This window comes from Coenobita brevimanus, chromosome 103 (genome assembly GCF_032717465.1).
Source record: "Coenobita brevimanus isolate Jiangsu-jjx chromosome 103, ASM3271746v2, whole genome shotgun sequence".
NCBI classification, from domain to species: Eukaryota; Metazoa; Arthropoda; class Malacostraca; order Decapoda; family Coenobitidae; genus Coenobita; species Coenobita brevimanus.
In genome coordinates this window covers 31,830,596-31,856,466 of record NC_137056.1, presented here as the reverse complement: position 1 = coordinate 31,856,466, position 25,871 = coordinate 31,830,596, and the positions used below count along the sequence as shown (strand labels likewise).

General features: G+C 40.9%; 1 protein-coding gene across 1 annotated transcript in view; it reads right to left on the bottom strand.

The window, feature by feature from the left end:
* Positions 1–25,871, bottom strand: part of LOC145415709 (oxysterol-binding protein-related protein 6-like) — a 521,853-nt gene that overhangs the window by 387,663 nt on the left and 108,319 nt on the right. The window contains exon 5 of the mRNA XM_080284933.1: positions 3,058–3,084. Coding sequence (XP_080141059.1) covers positions 3,058–3,084 — 27 coding nt within the window. The remainder of the gene's footprint in view (positions 1–3,057; positions 3,085–25,871) is intronic.

The window sequence follows — 25,871 nt, the reverse complement described above, 5'->3', positions numbered from 1 at the left end:
GGAAGGAGCATAAGGAGCAGGTCCAGGTGTTTGTGCAATGTTTTCTGGATGCAAGGGTTGTGCAGATGTAATGGGTCCAGCTCTTGCGGGAATTGCACTGAACTGAACACTTTGTCTATCGGCTCGACGTGATAGGTTTTAAGCACATTGGACATATGTCCCTTGGTGCGTCCTGGATTGCTCTCAATGTCCCCGGTTTGAAGAAGTCGTCGAGAAATGACCGTCGGGGAGTCATTTCTCGGTGCAGAAAAGCCGGTGTTGTTGTATGTGTTGTGCTGAGAGATGTGGTACTTACCCGAGCGACTGAAGCCACTCCCAGGTTCTCCACGTTGGTCAATTGGTTGATGGAAAGTATGAGTCAGAAGACTGAGTATATCAACAGTGGATTTTTCGTGGCAAAAATCATACTGTATATCACTAACTAAGTTGCTGGATTCAAGATGTTTAACTTTTTGGTTATTAATTACATTCTCAAATATATACTTTACCAAGGGATGATGTGATAGTAATTGGTCTGTAATCAGAGGGATCAGATGAACTTCCTTTCTTCGGAAGAAGGTGGACATTGGCTTCCTTCCAAGAACTGGGGAACGAAGAATGCGTATGCATAGTCTGAATAATTTAGCTAAAACTGAAGCAAGTTCTGAGGAACACTTTTCAAAACAACTGGATTAATTCCATATGGACTTGGAGCTTTGCTGGTGAGTAAATTGTCTAGGATGGATTTTAGGTATCTAGTCAGTACCTTATGTGGAGCAGTTTCGGGAAAGTCAGGTTCTAGTACAGGGATGTTCTGGCTCACTTTCTCTAAGGTAGACTTCTGGCAAATGTACTCGCAAGGACGTTTGATTTACCATGCTGGTCATTTATTATGTCTGAGATTATAGTGGGGAAATGGGTGATGACTTGTTCAAGCTACTACTGAAAGAAATTTGAGTTCACCTCAATATTCTATTGTCATTAGGACTGTTTAATAGTTTGGATACTTGGTTGTGAAGAAGGTTTGATTTAGCAATATTCATTACTGCTTTTGCATGGTTTCTAGCAAATTTAAACTGACTAAGGGACTGTGATGTCTTTTATTTTAAGTAGGAGTTATATGCTAAGGACTTTTGGGTTACTGTTCCAGCACAATTGCTGTCAAACCATTTTGGAGAGTCCGATCTTTTAGTGGACTGTTGACTGGGCATTAACAATTCCATAACAGTTTGTTTAAGTCATTAATGTGTGACCGGGTAGATATGCTGTCACTGGAGATGAAAGACTGCCATGGAATAACAGCAAGACAATTTCTAAATCCATCCCAGTCTGCCCCATCAAATAGCCATCTGGTCTATCTGACAGATTCAGAATCGGGACTTTTGGGGGAACTGACTAATGAGGTTTTGATCAGATTATCAGTGGAGGAGCCAAGTGGTGATAGTATTTCTATCCTGCACCGATCTGGATTATTTGTCAGGAATAGGTCCAAGGGATAGGTGCTCTGGTCAGGATTATCTGGTATTCTGGTTGGATGTTTTACCAACTGTGCAACATTAAATGATTCTGCAAACAGCTCAAATTCTAGGCCAGTATCATCAGTCCAAGCAGAATACAATAACTATTCCATACTATGGGCATTAAGATCACCCAAAATGGTAATTTCAGAGGTATAGGTCAGGTTAAAGTTAGTCAACAGTGTGGATATGGGGTCAAATATGCTGGGTTCTGGAGAAGCATTGAGGAGGTGATATGCTACAAAGATATATTTGGTAATACTGTATACAGAAAATTTAGTTTATAGAGTGAATAATCAAAATCAGTTGAAGTGAAGTTCTAAGCAGTGTCACCTGCAAATTCAAATTTAATATAACAAAAGGTGGCACCCTTGTTATGGAAGTTTGTAAGGAGATGGTAACCAGGAAAACAAAATGGCAATATATCAGTGGATGGAGAGATTTGGGGTTCTGTGAGGAACAGGGCTAGAGGAGATACTGATTGGAGGAAAATGTGAATGGAATTCAGATTAGTATTAAGACCAATCAGACTGAGACTGTGTGAATTCACATTCAAGGGAAGGTTGGTGTTTATTGCTCACATAATGCCATTCAGGGATGAGTTAGGCTGGCCACTCTCATCTTAAATGTCAGGACCAACTTGCCTCGCCCCAGGCTCCTATGCTTCTTATGGGGTAAAGTAGGAATGGATGATGAATGATGAATAAGACCATGGATATTTGTGAAAGTAATCCCTCTATTATCCAGACATCCACTATACATCTTTACAGTATATATTTTATTTTGGCATATCTTTCATCAAACATTATTATAACCCTTATGAAAAGATATAAATATTTGAAATATTTTTTTAAACTAAAAACCTTACCAAAGAAGAGTTTTAGGTAAAGCTGCCAGCTTTCAAGATTTTTTTTATTTTATTTTTTAATTTTTTTTTTTAATGTCCAACTCTGGGCATAGGCTTCACAGCCTGCTATCAAGGCCCAGCAGTCCTCCTACATACCATACACCTCTACATGTCACCACTTCGGCGCTAACACCTACCGTCCATATTGAATACATGCTAGCTAGGGCTGTCTCATACAGGACTGGTGTATTGGTATTAGCGGGGGTATTTTTACGACATGTCGGCGGGTCTTCTGGTAGATCAGTAAAGTCTGATTTAATGAAATTCAAATCCTTAAACTGTTCCCTGCCCCAGCCGGGATTCGAACCTGGGTCCGGTGGGACTGCAGGCCACCTCTCTACCGATTGAGCCACTGCCTCTATTCTCACAGATGATTCAGTTGGCTACATTGGAACTTTCTAAGTCAAACATTAGGAAATTAGTGTACAAGGCGAAAATACACGAATAATTATTTTCTTACTTAATTAGGAGGCCATGAATTGTTCATTTAGCAGGAGTAACATGACAATAATATTACTAGGTCAACTACAGCTAGCAGTGCAGTACAAGGTACCTTAAAAATCAAGATAGCAAAAAGTAATTCAACAAACTTAGCAAAATAAAAACGTTCAGCAGGCAAACAAAATGAAAAGTGTAATAACAAAATTAACATACCATTTCACTCCAAAACCAATGTGGATGCTAAAAAAGATTAGAAGAAAATGACAAAAGAATATCCCAATAATGGTGACAATGGGGTGCTTCTGAAAAGCCTAGTATTCCTGTAGATGTCACCACCATTGGGACAAACACATTCCCCACCCTGTTTAAAAAGCACATTTTTCTTTGTTAAATATCTACACTGTTGTGTGAAACTGTGAATCATGGTAATGTCATATACCGTAATATAAGTAAAACAAATAGAACACGTATATATAACGTAGCGTGAATTGTTTATATTTATCAAAAACGGAAATTAAAATATCATTGATGGCATATGATGGCAACCCACCATTTCAGTGGTCCTATATTATTTAATTTCTGCTACATTTAGTGCAAGTTAGGTTCTTAATACATAGTTTGTTCAGTTATCTTGACTCATTCAGTCTCTATGTGGGCAGAAATTTAATGATGAGTAAATACTGGGACTCAACACTTTGCTCACTTCCTTCACGCATGCACATCACAAGACCCGTGTTGCCATGGTTTGAGAAGGCCGTGGTGTTGCCCCCTCAGACCCTCCAAAGCAACTACAGTACCTTACTTTATCTAATCTAACCAGACCACTAGTCTAAATTGTATTATTTTTTGCATCAGTCCTCATGCATTTGTTTTGAAAACAAATCTCTCGTAAAAAAACATAAACACTGGACTGTCTTACTGAATGAGTCAAGATACCCACTAGGCATAATTTACAGTCTGAACAAACAATATATTGAGAACCAACCCTGCACTAAATGTAGCAGAAATTAAATAATATAGGACCACTGAAAGGGCAGGTTGCCATCACAAGCCATCAATGATATTTTAATTTCCATTTATGACAAATATAAACAATTCACGCTACATTATATATACGTGTCCTATTTGTATTATTTATATTATGGTGTATGACATTACTATGATTCACAGTTTCACACTACAATGTAGATATTTAGCAAAGAAAAATATGCTTTTAAATAGCGCGGGGAATGTGTTTGTCCCAATGGTTGTGACATCTAACGGAATACTAGCTTTGAAAGCACCCCATTAGAGTAGGAATCTTCATACAAGAATCAAGTTGCATGATACACTATGACTGTATACTAACAACACAGCATCTTACCACCACTGTCAAAAAAGTATCACCAGGATTTTTGAAAGTAAATCATCTGACACTTGTACAGTACATATTTTGCTATGACACTGGGAAAGAGGGGGTAACGCCCGTAAATCATTAATAAATGAAAATGCCCACGTACATCAACTGGTCAATGCTCAGAGTGACACACACACACACACACAGAGAAACAAGAGAGATACAGAGGAAGTGGGATATCTTTCTAGACCTCTATAATTTGGGAGTGGAAAAATTTGTACCAAGAGTAAGAGGGAAAGAAAACAGGAAAAAGGAGTGGTTTAATAGAAGGTGTATGATAACCAAAAAAGAGAGAGATAAGGCGTGGAACAATTGGAGAAAGAGAGGTAACGACAGAACAAAGGAAGAATATAAAAGAACAAGAAACGAATACACAAGAATACGTAGGGAAGAAGAAAGGAATTTTGAAAAAGGTATAATTGACAAATGCAAGGATGAACCCAAACTGTTTTATAGATTTGTTAATGGCAAACTGAAACAAAAGGAAGGAATCGCCAAGCTGAAAGTAGATGGAGAGGTCTTTAATGATGCGGCAATGCAAGCAGAAATAATGAACAAACGTTTCCAGTCAGTTTTCACTAAAGAAAAGGAGCTTGTGGAAGGGGAGGGAGTGATTAGAAATGTTCCGGTGATGAAAGATATAAAAGTGGAGGTGCAGGAAGTGTATAAATTACTGGAAACTCAAGATGTAAGGAAAGCCCCAGGACCTGATGGAATTTCTAATTGGGTACTGAAGGAATGCAGAGAACAACTGGTGGATAAAATTCACAGCTTAATTGTATGCTCACTGGAAGAGGGGAAAGTGCCGAAAGAATGGAAGAGGGCAAATGTGGTACCAATTTACAAGGGAGGAAACAGGGAAGAACCCCTGAATTATAGACCAGTGTCTCTAACCAGCATGGTCGCAAAATTGTGTGAGAGAATCCTGAAAGACAGATGGATAAAATATCTGGAAGAGATGAATATTTTGGCTGAATGTCAGTTTGGATTCAGAAGTGGAAGGTCATGTGTTTCAAACTTGTTGAGCTTTTACTCAAGAGCGATTGATGTGGTACAGGAGAGAGATGGTTGGGTGGATTGTGTGTACTTAGACTTAGAGAAGGCCTTTGACAAGGTACCTCATAAGAGACTAATGTGGAAACTAGAATATATAGGAGGACTAAAGGGGAAACTTCTGGAATGGATGAGAGACTTTTTGAGAGACAGACAAATGAGGACAGTAATAAAGGAAAATATGTCTGGATGGAGGGAAGTAACAAGTGGAGTCCCTCAAGGCTCAGTGTTGGCGCCAGTAATGTTCCTGATTTATGTAAATGATATGGTAGATGGAGTGAACAGTTATGCGAGTCTGTTTGCTGATGATGTAAAGATCTTGAGGAAGATAGAGGTTGAGGAAGATTGTAAAATACTGCAGGAGGATTTGGATAGGATACACAATTGGAGCCGGACGTGGGAAATGAAATTTAATGTAAAGAAATGTAAAATATTGGAAATGGGTAAAAGTACCAGGAGACCATCACTGAATTATTTTTTGGGTAATGAATTAATCACAAAAAGGAGAGAAGAGAAAGATTTGGGAGTGCTGGTCCAAGATAGTTTGTCACCAGAAAAGCACATTAACAAGATAGTTGGAGAGACTTATAAGCTCTTGACTAACATAAGAGTAGCATTTCATTATATGGATGAGGAAATGATGAAAAAAATTGATAGTGGCCATGATCCGCCCCAGGTTAGAATATGCAGCGTAGTGTGGTCCCCACACAAAAAGAAAGATATAAACAAGATTGAGAGAATACAAAGAACAGCAACCAAGATGGTCCCCAGTCTGACAGACCTGTCATACAGAGAGAGGCTGGAAAAACTGGATTTGCCTTCGTTAGAGGAAAGGAGAAAGAGGGGAGACATGATTGCGGTGTGTTCAGGACCATGGTGGGAGTAGATAAAATTGACAAAGAAGATCTGTTTGTATGGGATAAGAGAGCAACAAGAGGACATGGAATGAAATTGAAAAAGTCAAGCTGTTTGAAGGATATCAAGAAATATAGCTTTCCTTACAGAAGTATAGACTTATGGAATAGCCTGGACAAAGAGATCGTCCAGTCTAAAAACATAAACGAGTTTAAAGTTAAATTCGACTTATTGAGAAACAGCGACGGAATCCCACGAGCATAGTACATTCCGTGTATATCACAATTAGGTATATTCTTAAATATTTGGAACGACTTAGACAAAGAGGTGGTGCATGAGAAGAACATTCATGTGGGTAAAGGTAGACTTGATAAATGTGGATATGGAGACAGGACAACACGAGCATTGCTCAATTCCTGTATACTACAAATAGGTAAATACAAATAGGTAAATACACACAGAGTTGAGACGTCAGAGAGTTGATACGCATATCACCTCGCTCTGTGCTGGCCACCCTTGGTCACAATTGGCCATAACTAAATAGTATGGCACCAGGCCTTACTGTCTAAGATGTCACACTATGGCCTTGCATCACTGCTTCCTCTAATTTCTTCTTACCTTCATAGTAGAAAAATACAGGTCATGGTAAATGGAATTTATTCTCAGGTTCATTCCATAAATGCTGGCATACCTCAGGGATCAGTTTTGGTGCCAACCCTCTTTCTCATACATATATATGACCTCCTATCTGTCACGCACAACCCAATACACTCTTATGCTGATGACTCGACCCTTCATAGTTCGTTCACATTTAGTACCTCCTTTACACAATTGGATATTATAAATTCCCAAATAAACACAGCAATTTCTCTGAATCAGGACCTTTCTAAAATTAATCAATGAGGACAAAAAAATCTGGTCTCATTTAATGCTCAGAAAACTAAATACATTAATTTCTCCAATAGAAAGAATCCCTCAGACTCTCACATAATTTTAAATGATGTCAGTATTCCCATATCCACTACAGTTGATATCCTAGGTGTTACTCTAAACCCCAACTTAAGCTGGACAACTTATGTTAAATCCCTTGCTAAAAATGCTTCTAAAAAACTGGCACTTATGTACAGAGTTCGTGAGTTCTTCACTGATGAGCAGATGGCCACAGTTTACAAAAGTCATGTGCATTCTCAGATCGAATACTGTTCACCACTGTAGAGTGGATGTGGAGCGGTTGCATCGAGGCAGTTGGACAAAATTCAAAATAGAGCCATTAGATTAATCAATAATCCTGCCATAACGCAGGACCTTCCTCCGCTATCAGTACATAGAGATGTTGCTTCTTTAGCACTATTTTATCGATATTTTTACCGTAAGTGCTCTGACGAACTGGCTTTAATTGTGCCTCCCCTTCACATTTTCTGCCGATATACTTGGGCAGCTGGAAGGGCCCATGAACTCACTCTCTCTCCCCCACAATGTAGAACTTCTGCTTATCAAAATTCATTTATCCCCAGAACTACTACTCTCTGGAATTCACTTCCTGGGAGTTGCTTCCCACATACATTTAAGCCTATCAATTTTAAATCCAATTGTTATAAGTGAAAGATGAGTTTTGGGCGAGAGTAGAAGCATGTATGGACAAGTTTGAGAGGAGCGAGAGAGTGCTGTTGATTGGAGACATGAATGGCAAAGTTGGGAATGTACGAGTGGATGGAGTGGTTGGTCAGTGGGGTGTGCCAGCTGAAGTAGATGGGAATGGTAGTGCTTTGGTGGACATCTGTGCTGGTAAGGGGTTGGCAATAGCCAACACCTACTTTCGTCATAAGATGATTCACCGGTATACATGGAGAGTAATGAGGAGGATGGATGGTGAACTTGTTGAACGAAAGGCAATGATAGACTACGTGTGTGTGGATGAGCGAATGAGAAGACAAGTGTTGGATGCAAGAGTGTGGAGAGGGTGGGGGAATGGAGTCTCGGACCATCACTTAGTGATGGCCAAGGTAGAGCTGCAAAGAAAGTGGTTGAGGAGGCGAAGGGGAAGACAGGAGGAAGCAGCTCCTGTGAGAAGAGTGGAGAAATTGCAAGATAGTGAGAAAAGGACAGAGTATAAGAGCATAGTGGAAGAAAGATTGGGAAGGTATGAGCTAGAGCAGATGGAAGGGGTGGAAGACGTACGTAAGATATTCACGGAAGAGATAAGCGCAGCGTGTGAGGCGGTTTGTGGAGTGAGGAGGAGATGCAAGGGTGTGCAAGGGACAGCATGGTGGAATGATGAGGTGAAACGAGCTGTGGAACAAAAGAAGAAGGCATATGGTGAATGGTTGGCGAGTAGAGGTAGGGGAGAAGATGAGAGAGAGAAGAGAGAGGTATATGTGAGCAGGAGAAGGGAGGTTAAGAGACTGGTGAAGGAGAGTAAGAAGAAAGTGGATGAAGAGTTTGGGAGGAATCTGAGTGTGAAATGAAGGGAGAGTAAGAAATTGTTTTGGAAGGAGATAAAGAAAGTAAGGCAGTGTGAAAGGGGAAATAGTAGGGGAGTGAAGGATAGGAATAATAGATTGTTGGTGGAGAAGAGAGAGAAAGTGAGGAGATGGAAGGAGCACTTTGAGGATTTGTTGAATGTAGAGAGTGAGAGCAGTGTGAGTATAAGTGGTTGGGGAATGGCTGGGAGAAGAAGAGATGAGAGGAGGGAGGAAGAGATCAGTAGGTCGGAAGTAGTGGAAGCGATGAAGAAGATTAAGCTGGGAAAGGCCCCAGGAATTGATGGAGTGTGTGGTGAAATGCTTAGGTATGGGGGTGAGATTGTTGTGGAGTGGATATGGAAGTTGTGTAGATTGGCTTGGGAAGAGGGAAGGGTTCCAGAGGACTGGAAATCAGGTATAATTGTTCCTCTGTACAAAGGAAAGGGGGAGAGAGAAGTATGTGGTAACCATAGGGGTATTTGCCTTCTTAGTGTGACTGGTAAAATATATGGTAGAATACTCATTGATAGGGTTAGGCATATGACAGAGGAGCTAGTTGGAGAAGAACAAGGGGGATTTAGGAAGGGAAAAGGGTGTGTAGACCAGATATTTGTTCTAAGATGTTTAGTGGAGAAGTATCTAGAGAAGGGAAGGAAAGTGTATGCTGCCTTCATGGACTTGGAGAAAGCTTATGACAGAATAGATAGGCAAGGTATGTGGAAGGTATTAAGAATATATGGAGTGGAGGGGAAATTGCTGAGTGCTGTGAAGAGTATGTATGAGGGAGCTAGGGCTACGGTGCGAGTGGATGGTGAGCTGAGTGAGTTCTTTGATCTCAATGTGGGACTGAAACAGGGGTGTGTAATGTCTCCATGGCTGTTTAATATATATATGGATGGGGTTGTAAAGGAGGTTCAAGGTAGGGCAGTGGATGTGGGGGTGGCCCTAATGAATGGGGGTGAGATTTGGAAGCTTCCGGTGTTGCTGTTTGCTGATGATACAGTATTGTTGAGTGAAGATGAATGGGAGTTGCAAGGTTTGGTGAATGAATTTGGGACAGTGTGTAGGAGGAGGAAGCTGAAAGTTAAGGTAAACAAAAGTAAAGTTATGGTGTTTGAGAGGAATGAAGTCACAGAGTGTGCAGTGAGGTTGGATGGTGAGGATATGGAGAATGTGAGTCCATTCAAGTACTTGGGTAGTGTGATGAGTAAGGATGGAACTTTGGGGGATGAAGTAAATGAAAGGGTACAGCAGGGAAGGAAGGTTGTTGGTACACTGAAAGCAGTGTTGAGAAATAGGGAGGTGAGTATGGAAGTTAAGAAGTCACTGCATGATGGTATTGTGATCCCTACCCTGACGTATGGAAGCGAGGCGTGGACCTTGCAAGAAGGGAACAAGTCAAGAGTGAGAGCAGTGGAAATGAGTTACTTGAGAGGAGCATGTGGAGTTACGTGGAGGGACAGGTTGACGAATGAAGAAGTGAAGGAACGTTGTGGGGTAGATGTGGATGTGGTTGAAAAGATTAGGAGAAATACACTGAGGTGGTTGGGACATGTGGAGAGGATGGAGAATGAAAGACTGACTAAGAGGGTGTATGTAGGTGAGGTGGAGGGAGGGAGAGGGAGGGGTAAACCGAGGATGAGGTGGAGGGATGGAGTTGAGAGGTATATGAGGGAGGGGGGGGTGAGTTGGGGGGAGGGGAGTCAAATGGTGGGTGACAGAGTGACCTGGAGGCGTTTTGTCTGCGGCCACCCTTTGCGGGATTAGGGCGTCGGGCTATAGATAGATAGATAGATATAGATAAGTATTTTATGAATGGAGGATGCCTTTAGGCACATGGACTTATTTTTTTTCCTTTGTTTTTCCTTCCTCCATTCATTATAATAAAAAAATAAATAAAAAAAAGTATTTTATATGAGTCAAGTTCTGTACTAGGTTAAACTAAATGATGTTCTAATATAGTAGAGCAAGTTTAAACAGAAGCATTGTCCAAATAACAGGATACAGCCAATTAGTGCAGGAATGCAATGATCGAGCTTCAAGCTGTTTCCTCTACCTCAGGTGAGTGCCAAGGTGATGCATACTTGTAAGTTGAATTTTTTTCTCAGTAATACCACAAGATGACCACCATCTTTAGTAAAGCGAATATGGAAGGAGTTAAGAAAAGGGATAAAGGTAGAAAACAGGATGATTTCTACCAGGATCTGGTTGAAATGGAAACACATAACAAACTACGTATTTGCTGATGTATAAGGCCGAATTGTATATAAGACTACTCCTAATACTGCCATACAAAATGTGGGTTTAGAGGTATACTCTGTGCACAAGATGAGCCCCAGCTCTTTAGACACTGGCAGCTTGCTGCGCCAGTAACTCCAGTCCTTTACCACTCCTCCTACTGACCAATGAAGTAATACTATTAACACGTTGCTAAGCAACACAGCCTTTGGTTAGGTTTCACTTTAAACCACCTTCTATGGGTTTTACATGCTATATAGGCTGCATGTGCCACCTCCAATATCACAGTGGATTATACATTTAATATTCAAGTATAAACTCATACTGTATTAAAAACTTAAAATCATGTTAACGTGAATTTTATACAACAGGTTAAAGGAAAGTTACATTTTATTAAAGTCATCACATCAAATGTCAGTGATTAAAAACCTTCAAAATCAGCATCAACCACATATGACATCATCGGTTCATCAACTTCATTCTGGGTTAAAGTTTGCAGTTCTTCGTCGTAAGGATCAAACTTTGAATTCAAAGGTGTAGCTTTGGAATTGGCTTCCTCTTCCTCATCCGCCCATAAAATGTTATCTTTTATGCCATCCACTGAACTGGATATTCCATGTTTCTGAAAGAGTTGATGACTGCTTCCACAGAAATATCATTCCATGCCTTGGCAATAAAATCGCAGCTCATCCAGACCTAAAGCACGCATATTCCCACCACCTGTACAAGACTTTAAACCACTGATCATCCACTTGTTCCATTGCTCATGGATGCGGTCTTTGAATGGTTTACTCAGACAGACATCAAGTAGTTGTATGACTGAAGTTAATCCACCAGGAATAACGCAATGTCAGTGTTGTTTATCACTGCTGGTAATGAGCCCTGCTTCTGATCTGGCAACCCTGCGCTCGGTGGTAACTGGTAAACAACCCAGCCAATTATTCTCAAACCGTACCACATCCTGGTGACTGTGGTGTGGGCTCAACCAGTTACTCATCTTTCTTGTGTCCTCATGGATGTAACCATGGAGATTTTTTTTATAAAAATTTGCCTTCATATAGAACACAAGTTGTGTTTGATGATGATGATGCTGGTAGTTTCAACAATTTTTGATAGTATACGTACTTTATTCAGGGAAACATGGGTCAAGGTGAGTGTTTGGTGATGTTCTTTATCATGCATATTGATCCCATAATAACAGGATGTAGAGGTTAGGATTTTATACCCAGTGTTTAGGACAACCCCCAATTTTGGGCATTTTTTAGGAGGTTCAAGAGTTGCACTATACACAGCCAAATAAAGTAGTAGAGAGGGTGTACAAATTGAAGAGGGCATTTCAGAGTGAACTGGATAAAATTAAGAAGCAATTGCACATGCAGGAGGAGGAAAATGAAAAATTAGTACAGGAATTACACAGGAAAGACAACAATAGATGAGCTGTCAGTTGAGGTGGGTTCATTTAGGAAGGTTAGTGAAATGCCAAGTACAGTTGTCAACCATGAGAGTATTATGGAGGAGTTCAGAAATGATACGGAGAAAATTAGGCAAGCAAGCAGTCTGACAGACCAAAGCAGTGATACCGAAGAGAAGAAAACACAGGTGAAAGAAGTGATGCAAAGTTACAAAGATGATGTGGAAATTACGTATGCTGAAATGGTGAAAGTAAAGAAAGACTTAGAAAATGAAGTAGAAGAAAAAAGCATTAGAAAGGAGGTGAAAAAAATAATCCAAAACACCCAAAATTGGTCAAAGATGCAGCAGATACAATTAAATCTATAGTAATCACTGGTAAAGGTGAGGAAGAAATAAAAAAACAAATTTTGAGAGACAAAAAGGAGATGGCAAATATAATGAGCATATTAAGGGAATTATCAGAGGAAAACTGTAGTAAAGAAACAGAGGAACAAAAAAAAAAACTAGGGATATATGAGAGAAATAAGTCATGGCCCCTGAAAGTAACCTTCCAGAGCATGAACACTGTGGAGAAAATACTAAAAAATGCAAACAAACTCATGGAAAACGTGGAATTTAAAAAAGTATGGATAAAAAGATGCCTAACTCAAGAGCATCTGGGAATGCTAAAAGAGAATAGGGAGGAGGCAAAAACAAAGAACGAGAGAAGATCAGAGGATGAGAAGAGTACATTTTTTAAAAAAGCAATTGGACTGCAGGTGTGAAAGTGGTGCATAACCAACAAGGAATAAAAAAAAGGAAGGAAGTAAACTCAAGTTATGACAAATATGTCAGCAAGATGGTTAAGTCGATGTACATAAAATGTAGATGGAATAGTGTCAAAATTATCAGAGATGGAAGACTATACCAAAAGAAAAGGAACCACATATTATTAGCCTGTAACAAAATTAACCCCAAAGATAGTGAACAATACCCTAAACTTAGAGGAATACAATACTATGGAGAAGAGACAGAAATTTAAGAAATGGAGGTGGAATTATAATTTTAATAAAGAAAAATCTACAAGTCAAAGATATTGAAATAGATATACCCTCACATGTAGAACTGATAGCACTGGAGATAAACACATCTGAAGGGAAAGTAATTGTGGCAAATTTATACATGCCACCCATAACAAACACTTGGGAAAGAGACAAATAAGAAGACCTGACAGAAAGTACAATTCAGAGTTTAAGAACATTACTACACAGAATGGAAGAGAAATCTGAAAGAATTACATCAAATGGAGATTTCAACTGAAATATAAATTGGAATATTCTGGATGTAAAAAGCAATAAAAGCTGTTGGGATCAAAAGCTAGCTACATCTTGTGCAGGAGTTTTCCCTAAAATAACATGTAAAGGAATACACCAGAAAAAGAGGACTTCATGATCCATCAGTACTAGATCTTATATTTACAAGGCAAGAAAATGAAACTGACAATATTATGTACCACCCTTCACTCGGCAAAAGTGTCCATGTAGTATTAAATTGAAACTTCAGGATTGCACAATACATTACCAGTAATGAGAGTCACAGAAAGAGTCTAAACTACAAAATGAGCAAACTATCATGATCTGAAGGTGTACTTCTAAGAAACGGATTGGGAAAAGAGCTTAGAGGACAAGATTTAATTATCATATATAGAAAATTCTGTGATCTTTATGAAACAGGGGTCCAAAACGCATTGCTTAGCACAAAGAAACAGAAATGAAAATAAAGAAATGGTTTAATACCCCCCTGGGGGTAGGGTTTTTTTTCAAGAATACTCCCCCAGTATCCCTGCTTGTCGTAAAAGGCGACTAAAAGGGTTGGCGGAGGGTTAGTGCCCCTCCCCGGAAAACAACTAACTAAAAAAACAAACAATAAGCCTCGGACAAGGACTGACCAAACAATGAAGACCAAGGACCGGACAAAGGACATGGTTATCGGAATGTGGAATGTAAGGGGAGCGAATGATGAGGTGAAAGAGAGAAAGATTGTCCAGGTGCTTGAGGGTGCGAAAGTGGATGTATGTGGAATAACTGAAACAAAATGGAGAGGAGAAAGTGTGAAAGAATGGGAGTATGGATGGGGTATATGTGCAGGAGTAGGTGAGAATGAGAGGGCAAAGGAAGGAGTATGTATAGTTGTGAGTAAAAGATGGAAGAAGAGCATAAGACAGTATGGATCAGTTGGGTCAAGGATTATGTGGGTAAAGTTGAAAGTTGGAATACAAATGTGGGCGATTGTGTGTGTGTATGCGCCAAAGCAAGATCGGGCTAGAAGAGTGAGAGAGTGTTTTTGATTAGTGATATGAATGGTCTATCTATCTATCTATTGCCAGACGCCTCAATCCCGTTTGGGGTGGCCACAAACAAATCGCCTCCAAGTCGCCCTGTCCCCCGCCATTTCACTACCCTGCTCCCAACTCACACCCCCCTCTCTCATATACCTCTCCACCCCATCCCTCCATCTCATCCTCGGTCTCCCCCTCCCTCTTCCACCCTCCACCTCACTCACATACACTCTCTTCGTCAGTCTTTCACCCTCCATCCTCTCCACATGGCCAAACCACCTCAGTGTGTTCCTCACAACGCTTCCTATCACATCCACATCAACACCACAACGCTCCTTTATATCCTCATTCGTCAGCCTGTCTCTCCACATGACTCCACAAGCTCCTCTTAAATAACTCATTTCCACTGCTCTCACTCTTGACTTGTGTCCTTCCAACAACGTCCAAGCTTCACTTCCGTACGTTAGAGTTGGTATCACAATACTGTCATGTAGTAACTTTTTTACTTCCATGCTCACTTCCCTGTTTCTTATCACTGCTTTCAAGGAACCAGCAACCTTTCTTCCCTGCTGTACCCTTTCAAGCACTTCACCCTCCAAACCTCCATCCTTACTCATCACACTACCCAAATACTTAAACGTACTCACATTTTCCAATTCCTCACCATCCAATGGTAAAGTTGGGAATGTGAAGGTGGATGGAATAGTTCGTGAGTGAGGTGTGCCTGCTGAGATAGATGAGGATGGCAGTGCGTTAGTGGACATTTGTGCTGGAAGGGGGTTGGTGATAGCCAATACCCTCTTCAGGCATAAAATGATCCACAGGTATACATGGCGAGTGATGAGAAGGGTGGGTGGTGAACTGAATGAAAGGAAGGCAATGATTGATTATGTGTGTGTGGATGAAAGGATGCGAAGATGTGTAATGGATGCAAGAGCTCATAGAGGTTGGGGGAGTGGACTTTCTGACCACTACTTGGTGGTGGCCAGAATTAGAATTCAAGTAAGATGGAGGAATAGAAGACGGGAAAGACGAGAGGAAGGAGTAGTTGCAAGGAGAGTGGAAAGGTTGCAAGAGGATGAGAAAAAGGCAGAGTATAAGAGAGAAGTAGAGGAACAATTGGGCAAATATGAATTGGAGCAGATGGGAGACGTGGAAGGTGTGTGTAGGATATTTACAGAAGAAATATGTGCAGCATGTGATGTGGTGTGTGGAAGGAAGAGAAGACGGAGGGGGGTGCAAGGAACAGCGTGGTGGACTGAAGAGGTGAGACAGGCTGTGGCACAAAAAAAGAAAGCATACAATGAATGGATGAGAAATAGGGGCATGGAAGAAGTTGAGAGGCGGAAGAGAGAGAGATATGTAGAAAGAAAGAGAGAAGTGAAAAGATTAGTAAGAGAGAGTAAGAAGATAGTGGATGAGGAATTTGGAAGGAATTTGAGTGTAAAGTGGAGGGACTGTAAGAAAATGTTCTGGAAAGAGGTGAAAAGAGTAAGACAGGGTGGAAGTGAAGTTAGCAGGGGAATGAAAGATAAAAATGGTAGATTACTAGTGGAGAAGGGAGAAAACGTGAGCAGATGGAGAGAACACTTTAAGGAATTGTTGAACATAGACGATGGAAGTAATGCGAGTACAAGTGGCTGGGGAATGGCTGGAAGATGGAGCAGGGTGAGAAAACAGGAAGAAATCAGTAGGATAGAAGTTCTGGAAGCAATGATGAAAGTTAAATTGGGGAAAGCCCCAGGAATTGATGAAGTGTGTGGTGAAATGCTGAAGCATGGGGGAGAGATAGTAGTAGAATGGATGTGGAAGATGTGCAGATTGGCCTGGGAGGAAGGTAGAGTCCCGGAGGATTGGAAGTCAGGTATAATTATTCCCCTGTACAAAGAAAAAGGGGAAAATGAAGTGTGTGGTAATCATAGGGGCATTTGTCCTCTTAGTATAATAGGAAAAGTGTATGGTAGGATACTTATTGACAGAGTTAGAGAAAGAACAGAGAAATTAGTTGGAGAAGAACAGGGAGGCTTTAGGAAGGGAAGAGGTTGTGTAGATCAGATATTCATTCTTAGATCTTTAGTGGAAAAGTTTCTAGAGAAGGGAAAGAAGTTGTATGCGGCTTTCATGGATTTGGAGAAAGCATATGACAGGGTGGATAGACAAGGATTGTGGAAAGTGCTGAGAATATATGGAGTAGATGGGAAGTTGTTGCATGCTGTGAAGAGTATGTACGATGGTGTGAAGGCTGCAGTGCGTGTGGATGGTGAACTAAGTGAATTTTTCTCTTTGAAAGTTGGGTTGAAACAGGGATGTGTCATGTCTCCATGGTTATTCAATCAGTACATGGATGGGGTAATAAAAGAGGTACAAGGTAGGGTAGTGGATGTTGGAGTGGCCCTGGTGAGAGAGGATAGTGTTTGGAAACTCCCTGTACTGTTGTTTGCAGATGATACTGTGTTGTTGAGTGAAGACGAAGGGGAGCTGCAAGGCTTGGTGGATGAGTTTGGGAGAGTGTGTAAGAAACAGAATCTAAAGGTGAATGTAGGGAAGAGTAAAGTGATGGTCTTTGAGAGAGGTGAAGTCAGTGAATGTACAGCAAGGTTGGATGGTGAGGAATTGGAAAATGTGAGTACATTTAAGTACCTGGGTAGTGTGATGAGTAAAGATGGAGGTTTGGAGGGTGAAGTGCATGAAAGGGTACAGCAGGGAAGAAAGGTTGCTGGTTCTTTGAAAGCAGTGATAAGAAACAGGGAAGTGAGCATGGAGGTGAAAAAGTTACTACATGACAGTATTGTGATACCAACTCTAACGTACAGAAGTGAAGCTTGGACATTGTTGGAAGGACACAAGTCAAGAGTGAGAGCAGTGGAAATGAGTTATTTAAGAGGAGCCTGTGGAGTCACATGGAGAGACAGGCTGACAAATGAGGATATAAAGGAGCGTTGTGGTGTGGATGTGGATGTGATAGGAAGCGTTATGAGGAACACACTGAGGTGGTTTGGCCATGTGGAGAGGATGGAGGGTGAAAGACTGACGAAGAGAGTGTATGTAAGTTAGGTGGAGGGGGGAAGAGGGAGGGGGAGGCCGAGGATGAGATGGAGGGATGGGGTGGAGAGGTATATGAGAGAGGGGGGTGTGAGTTGGGAGCAGGGTAGTGAAATGGTGGGGGACAGGGCGACTTGGAGGCGATTTGTTTGTGGCCACCCCAAACGGGACTGAGGCGTCTGGCAATAGATAGATAGATAGATAGTTTAATACAAAATGTAAAAAATCAAAGGAAAAAAAAAAAGAGACTTACTGTGGAACACATACAGAAAAGACAATAGTGAAAGGATACATCATCATCATCATCATCATCTGGACCTTCTTTCCCACCATAGGGCAGGGTGAGGAGTAGCAATGTCCAGACAGCCAAAATTTGCCCAATCCAAAGGGCCACGCTTCCATTCATCCATTACGCAAGGCCACGAAATCCTGGCTCTCTTGGATATGCCAAAAACATTCACCACGATCTGTAGCTTCACATAAACGTATCCGATAAAGTCAATCTGGACGCTGCCACGTTAAAATGGGGTGCAAATCCCTGATCATGCACTTCTCCTCACAACAGTCATCCAGTCTGCTCGATCTCTTGTCGGTTCCCTAGCCTCACCGACTTCTGAACCTCCCTTCCTCAAAAACTCATCCACCTTATCTCTCCACTTTTTCCCTGGCCTACCTCACCTCCTCCCTCCTTCAAATTCACTCAGATATGCCTTTTTCACCACTCTATTCTTATCCACTCTCTCCACATGACCATACCATCTCAGTACACTCTCTTCGATTCTGGTGTCCACTGACTTCCTCACTCCACACCTTTCACGAATCACATTATTTCGCATCCTATCCACCCTCTATACTCCACATACATTCCTCAGCAGTCCCATCTCCATTGCTCTCACTCTTGACTTTTCATTTTCATGCCACACCATAGTCTCACATCCATATGTTAAAATTGTCACTGATGCTCCCTCATGTAAGCCTCATGCAGCTGCAACAATCAAGCATCTGTTTCTTATCAAGGCCTTCATTGCACCAGCTACTTTTCTTCCTTGTCACTCTACTTTCAACTTCTTTTGCACATTTACCTCTCTTTTCGATCACTGCACCCAGGTATTTGAACTCTCTCACCAATTCCAGTCTCTCTCCAGTCACTGTAACATTGAACTGGGAGTCACCTTCTCTCTCAGTAACTATCACTTTACTCTTTTCTACATTTACTCTCAAGGCACAACGCTCACAGACATCAGCAAAACTCTGCACTAGCCTACCAAGTTCCTGTCTGGTACTTGCAAGCAGTACTGCATCATCAGAATACAACAAATTTGAGATATTCCATCCTATCACCATTCATTACCAATGCCATCCCTCTCTCCATTACTCGTGTTTTTACTTTTCTCATCACCCCATCCATATACATATACTGAACAACCATGGGGACATCACATAACCTTGTTGCATGCCCTCACTGATCGTGAACCATTCACTTACATGCCCATTAACCCTTACACATGCTTCTCTACCATCACAAGAACTCTTGACGGCACCTAGCAGCTTACCATCTACACCGTACGTGCGCAAAACTTTCCACAATCCTGACCTGTCCACTTTGTCATATGCTTTTTCCACATCCATTAATGCCATAAACACCTTATAGTCCTTCTCATAACCCTTCTCTGTCATCTGTCTCACTGCAAATATGTGAACCACACATACTCCTCCACTCCAAAAGCCACCCTGTACATCACTCACCAGGACTTCTGATCTCTCTCTTACTTTCAATAATAGTAATTCTTTCATATGCCTTCCCTACTACACTCAATAAACTTATACCATGATAATTCTTGGACTCACTTCGATCATCTTTATTTTTGTACAGGGGTACAATCACAGCCTTTTTCCACTCTGCAGGCACGGTTTCACTCATCCATGCCTTCTTACATATCTCCAACAAGCATTTCATTCCACTCTCTCCACTACACATGAGCATCTCTGCATACATCTCATCAACCCCAGCTGCTTTCCCATTTTCAGCCGCTTCAAAGCATATATATCAACTATAAACATTCAAGAAATGACCGAACAAAGATAAGGAGGGAGGCTCAGAGAAAGTTTGAGGAAACATAAATAAACGTGGTGATCAACCTAAGCTATTTCACAGCTACATCCGAAGCAAAACCAAAGTTAAAGATAAAATACAGTCCATCATGAATGAGGGGATCATCTATACAAAAGAGAAAGATATTTGTGAAGTATTAAATAAAAACTTCCAATCAGTTTTTACAAAAGAAAATAATTTTCAAAGAGACGATACGGAACATGCATGCCCACACGTATTACCAGATATACAAATATCAGAACAAGAATTACAGGAAGAGTTAAGTAAAGTAGATAAAGGAAAAGCAAATGGTCCAGATGAAGTTTCAGGTTGGGTGCTACAGGAATGTGCAGAAGAGTTAAGCAGACCATTGTATTTAATATTCAAGGAATCCTTAGGTCAAGGTAAACTAACTGAAATTTGGAAGAAAGCAAACATTGTTCCCCTATTCAAGAAAGGTAATGGACAGAATCCACTCTACTACCGACCGGTATCACTGACCAGTGTTGTAAGTATGATACTAGAAAAGCTGATAAGTTTGGGTAAACCATCTAGAAGAACACAATATGATAACAGAAAGGAAGTTTGGTTATGGGAAAGGAAAATCATGTGTTACTAATCTATTAGCCTACCATGATAAGAGTTACAGAAACATTACAAAAAAAGAAGGATGGGTGGACAGAAACTATTTAGATTTCAAGAATGGATTTGAGAGAGTACCACACCAAAGACTTTTATGGAAACTGTACCATCAAGGAGGTATCCAAGGCAGTCTGTACTGTTGGATGCATGATTTTCTCAGAAAAAGGGAAATGAGAACAGTATTAAGAGGAAATTACTCATCATGGAGGAAGTGAATAGTGGAGTACCAGAGGGCTCAGTCCTGACACGAATTATGTTTTTAATATACATGTGTGGCAAGAGTAACAAAAAAAGAAGAAAGGTACGGCATGGTGAGATGATGAGGTTAAGAGAGCAGTGGAGGAAAAGAGAAAGAAGTGGCAAAAGTGGTTATAGGACATGGGTTCAGTTTTAATATACAGCGAGCAAGAAGCACGTAAGGAGACTAGTGAAGAGGAAAAAGAAGGAGGTAAATGATGCTCTAGGAAGAAAAATGAATGCAAACTACTCTGAAAATAGGAAGTTATTCTGGAAAGAGGTGCGGAAATGTAGAAGTGAAAGCAGAAAGAAATGTGAAGGTAGTAAGGACGTAGGTGGTAGCTTATTAATCCTTGGGGATAAAGTACGGACCAGATGGAAAGAATATTATGAAAACCTGATGAATGGGAATAGAGAGAGCAGAGCAAGAGTAAACATGATTGGTTTTGGAGGTATGCAGAGAAGAAATGCAGTGCCAGAAGACGTGACATTCACACAGATGAAGAGTACTGTGAAGGCTGAAAAATGGGAAAGCAGCTGGAGCTGCTGAGGTGTATGCAGCGATGATTAAATGTAGAGAGTGGAATGAAGTCCTTGTTGGATATATGTAAGAAGGCATGGATGAGTGAAACTGCCAGCAGAATGGAAAAAGACAGTTACTGTACCCCTGCACAAAAATAAAGGTGAGCGAAGTGAGTACAAAAATTTCATGGCATAAGTTTATTGAATGTGGAAGGGAAGGTATATGGAAGAATTATTATAGACAAAGTAAAGGAGATATCAGATGTCCTAGTGAGTGATGAACAGGGTGGCTTTAGAAGTGGCTGAGGACGTGTGGATCATATACTTGCAGTGAGACAGATAGCAGAGAAGGCTTGTGAGAAGGACCATAAGGTGTTTATGGCACTCATGGATCTGGAAAAAGCATATGACAAAGTGGACAGAGAAGGATTGAGGAAAGTTTTGCGCATGTACGGTGTAGATGGTAAGCTGCTAGGTGCCGTCAAGAGTTTCTACAATGGTAGTGAAGCATGTGTAAGGGTTAATGGGCATCTAAGCAAATGGCTCACGATTGGTGTGGGCATGCGACAAGGTTGTGTGATGTCCCCATGGCTGTTAAATGTATATATGGATATGGTGATGAGGTAAGTAAAAACACGAGTAATGGAGAGGGGGATGGCGTTAGTAATGAATGGTGATGAATGGAATATCTCAAATTTGTTGTATGCTGATGATGCAGTACTACTTGCAAACACCAGACAAGACCTTTGTGGGCTAGTGCAAAGACTTGATGATGTCTGTGAGCGTTGTGCCTTGAGAGTAAATGTAGAAAAGAGTAAAATGATGGTTACTGAGACAGATGGTGACTCCCAGTGTGATCTTACAGTGAATGGAGAGAGACTGGAGTTGGTGGGAGAGTTCAAATACCTGGGTACAGTGATAGAAAAGAGAGGAAAATGTGCAAAAGGAGTGGAAAACAGAGTGACACAAGGAAGAAAAGTAGCTGGTGCAATGAAGGCCTTGATAAGAAACAGAGGCTTGAGTGTTGCAAGTGCATGAGACTTGCATGAAGGAGTGTTAGTGACAACATTAACACAGGGATGTAAGACAATGGTGTGGCATGAAAATGAAAAGTCAAGAGTAAGTGGGGTAGAGATGGGACTGCTGAGGAATGTATGTGGAGTATAGAGGGTGGATAGGATGCGAAATAATATGATTCGTGAAAGATGTGGAATGAGGAAGTCTGTGGACACCAGAATCGGAGAGAGTGTACTGAGATGGTATGGTCATGTGGAGAGAATGGATTACAATAGGCTGGTGAAAAAGGTATATCTGAGCGAGACTGAGGGAGAAAGGCGGCGAGATTGGCCAAGGAGAGGGTGGAGAGATATGGTGGATGAGTGTGTGGGGAAGAGGTCTGGAAGTCGGTGAGGCTAGGGAACTGACAAGAGATCAAGCTGGCTGGATGAATATTGTGAGGAGAAGTGCATGATCAGGGATTTGGCACTCCTTTTTAAAGTGGCAGTGTCTGGATTGACTTTATCGGATACGTTTGTGTGAAGCTACAGAATGTGGTGAAAGTTTTTGGCATATCCGACGGAGCCACGATTCCGGGGGCTTGAATGATAAGTGAATGAAAGCGTGGCCCACTGGACTGGGCAAATCTAGGCAGTCTGGAATTGCGACAGGAGGTCCAAATGATGATGATGATAATGATGATGATGATGTACATAAATTACACAGTAACACTGGAAATGGAAGCTATCTAAATGTGAATGATGCAAAAATACAAAGGAAAATTACTAACACACATTCTTGCAAAGAACTGCAGGAAGATATTAAATAAGCTTCATGGATGGAGCAATAAATGGCAAATGGAAATTTAATGTGGATAAGTGTCATGTAATTCAGTTTGGTAAAAGTGAGAAAAGATCAGATTAGGATTATACATTACGAAGATCAACCCTACACACATCAGAAAGGGAGAAGGACCTAGGAGTGATTATCAATAACAGACTATCTCCAGCTGACTACATTAGTGAGAAGGTATGTAACATGAATTGCTTGTTAATATGAGAATAGCGCTGACATACATAAATGAAGACATGCTGAGAAAGGTAATAACATCATTCATCAGACCAACCTGGAATATGCATCAGTAGTCTGGAATCCTCATCTCAAAAAACACTTAGATAAGAATGAAAAAGTACACAGCACAGCTAAAAGATGGGTACCAAGCTGAAGGGATCTAAGCTACAAAGAAAGACTAGAAAAACTGAATCTACCAACACTACAGGAGAGAAAGAATAAAGGAGACATGATTATGCTATATAAATGTATTTCAGGGAAAGAAAAAATAGACATAAATGAATATATAACCTATGGGGAAGCATCAGCAAGAGGATACTGCAAAAAACTACATAAAAAGAGAGGAGATAAAGATGTAAGGAAATTCAGTTTCCCAAAGAGAGCAATTGATCAGTGGAATGTATTACCAAATGAAACGGTTTATGTCAAAACTTCACAATTTAAGGATATGTATGATAAAAACGGTTTAAGACACGGGACAGAACGAGCTTGACTCATTCCTGTAGATACAGTTAGGTAAGAACACACACACACACACACACACACGACCCAATCTCTAATTGGGTACTGAAGGAATGCAGAAAACAACTGGCGGATAAGATTCACAGTTTAATTGTGTGCTCTCTGCAAGAGGGGAAAGTGCCTCAAGAATGGAAGAGAGCAAATGTGGTACCAATTTATAAGGGAGGAAACAGGGAAGAACTCCTGAATTATAGACCAGTGTCCCTAACCAGCATGGTCGCAAAATTGTGCGAAAGAATTCTGAAAGATAGATGGATAAAATATCTGGAAGAGATGAATATTTTGGCTGATAGCCAGTTTGGATTTAGAAGTGGAAGGTCATGTGTTTCCAACTTGTTGAGTTTTTACTCGAGAGATTGACGTGCTTCAGCAGAGAGATGGTTGGGTGGATTGTGTGTATTTAGATTTGGAGAATGCCTTCGACAAGGTACCCCATAAGTGACTAATGTGGAAACTAGAGCATATAGGAGGACAGAAGGGGAACCTCCTGGAATGGATGAGAGACTTTTTGAGAGACAGACAAATGAGGACAGTAATAAAGGATAGGATGTCTGGATGGAGGGAAGTAACAAGTGGAGTCCTACAGGGCTCGGTGTTGGTGCCAGTAATGTTCCTGATTTATGTAAATGATATGGTAGATGGAATGAACAGTTATGCAAGTCTGTTTGCTGAAGATGCAAAGATCTTGAAGACGGTAGAGGTTGAGGAGGATTGTAAAATGCTGCAGGAGGATCTGGATAGGATACACGATTGGAGCCGGATCTAAATGAAATTTAATGCAAATAAATGTAAAATATTGGAAATGGGTAAAAGTACCAAGAGGCCATCATTGAGTTACTTGATGGGTAATGAACCAATCACAAAAGTGAGAGAAGAGAAAGATTTGGGAGTGCTGGTCCAGGACAGTCTATCACCTGAAAAACACATTAACAAGACAGTTAGAGAGATGTATAAACTCCTAACTAATAAAGAGTAGCGTTTCATTATATGGATGAGGAGATGAAGAAAAAATTGATAGTGGCCATGATTCGCCCCAGGTTACAATATGCAGCAGTAGTGTGGTCCCCACACAAAAAGAAAGATATAAACAAGATTGAGAGAATACAAAGAACAGCAACCAAAATGGTCCCCAGTCTGGCAGATCTGTCGTGCAGAGAGAGGCTGGAAAAGCTGGATTTGCCTTCCTTAGAAGAAAGGAGAAAGAGAGGTGACATGATTGCAGTGTTCAGGACCATGGTGGGAGTAGACAATATTGACAAAGAAGATCTGTTTTTGTGGGATAAGAGAGCAACAGGAGGACACAGAATGAAACTGAAGAAACCAAGCTGCTTGAAGGATATCAAGAAATATAGTTTTCCTTACAGATGTATAGACCTGTGGAACAGCCTGGACAGAGATCGTCCTGTTTAAAAACTTAAATGAGTTTAAAGCTAAATTTAACTTATTGAGGAACAGAGACAGGACCCCACGAGCATAGTTCATTTCCTGTATATCACAATCAGGTAAATACAATTAGGTAAATACACACACATGTAGTGCCCGGAAGTGATAATGAGTTGTATCTAGTTTATTTTACATGACCAAAAGTTCGGCTAAGTGAGAGAGTGTGGCAGAGGCATGGCTGTTTCCATGCGGACGTTGCCAGAACGTAGATTAAGTTGCCTAGTTGCTGAGTCACTTTTTTTTTCTACTGTAATTTACTAGCAACGTTGGGTCTGGTTAGTACTTGGATGGGTGACCGCCTGGGAACACCAGATGCTGTTGGCATCCCTACGTGTCAAGTGGGGTTGGTGGAGGATTAGTGCCCCTCCCTGTAAAACAATTAACTCTAAGCCCTTGGCCACCCCGTGTGGGATACATGGCGTCTGGCAATGAACGGATGAATGAAAATTTACTAGTATTAAGTCTCTTACGTGTCGAGTGGGGTTGGTGGAGGATTAGTGCCCCTCCCTGTAAAACAATTAACTCTAAGCCCTTGGCCACCCCGTTTGGGATACATGGCATCTGGCAATGAATGAATGAATGAATGAAGTCTCTTTATGATATAAAACTCGAGTGAGATGGGAACGTGTGCCTTTGGTCGCGTGATCCAGCATAATGTACGCGAGGGCAAATTGATGTAGAGCACAATGATTTTCATTATTTTTTGATGCAAGGGTATAAAGAGAG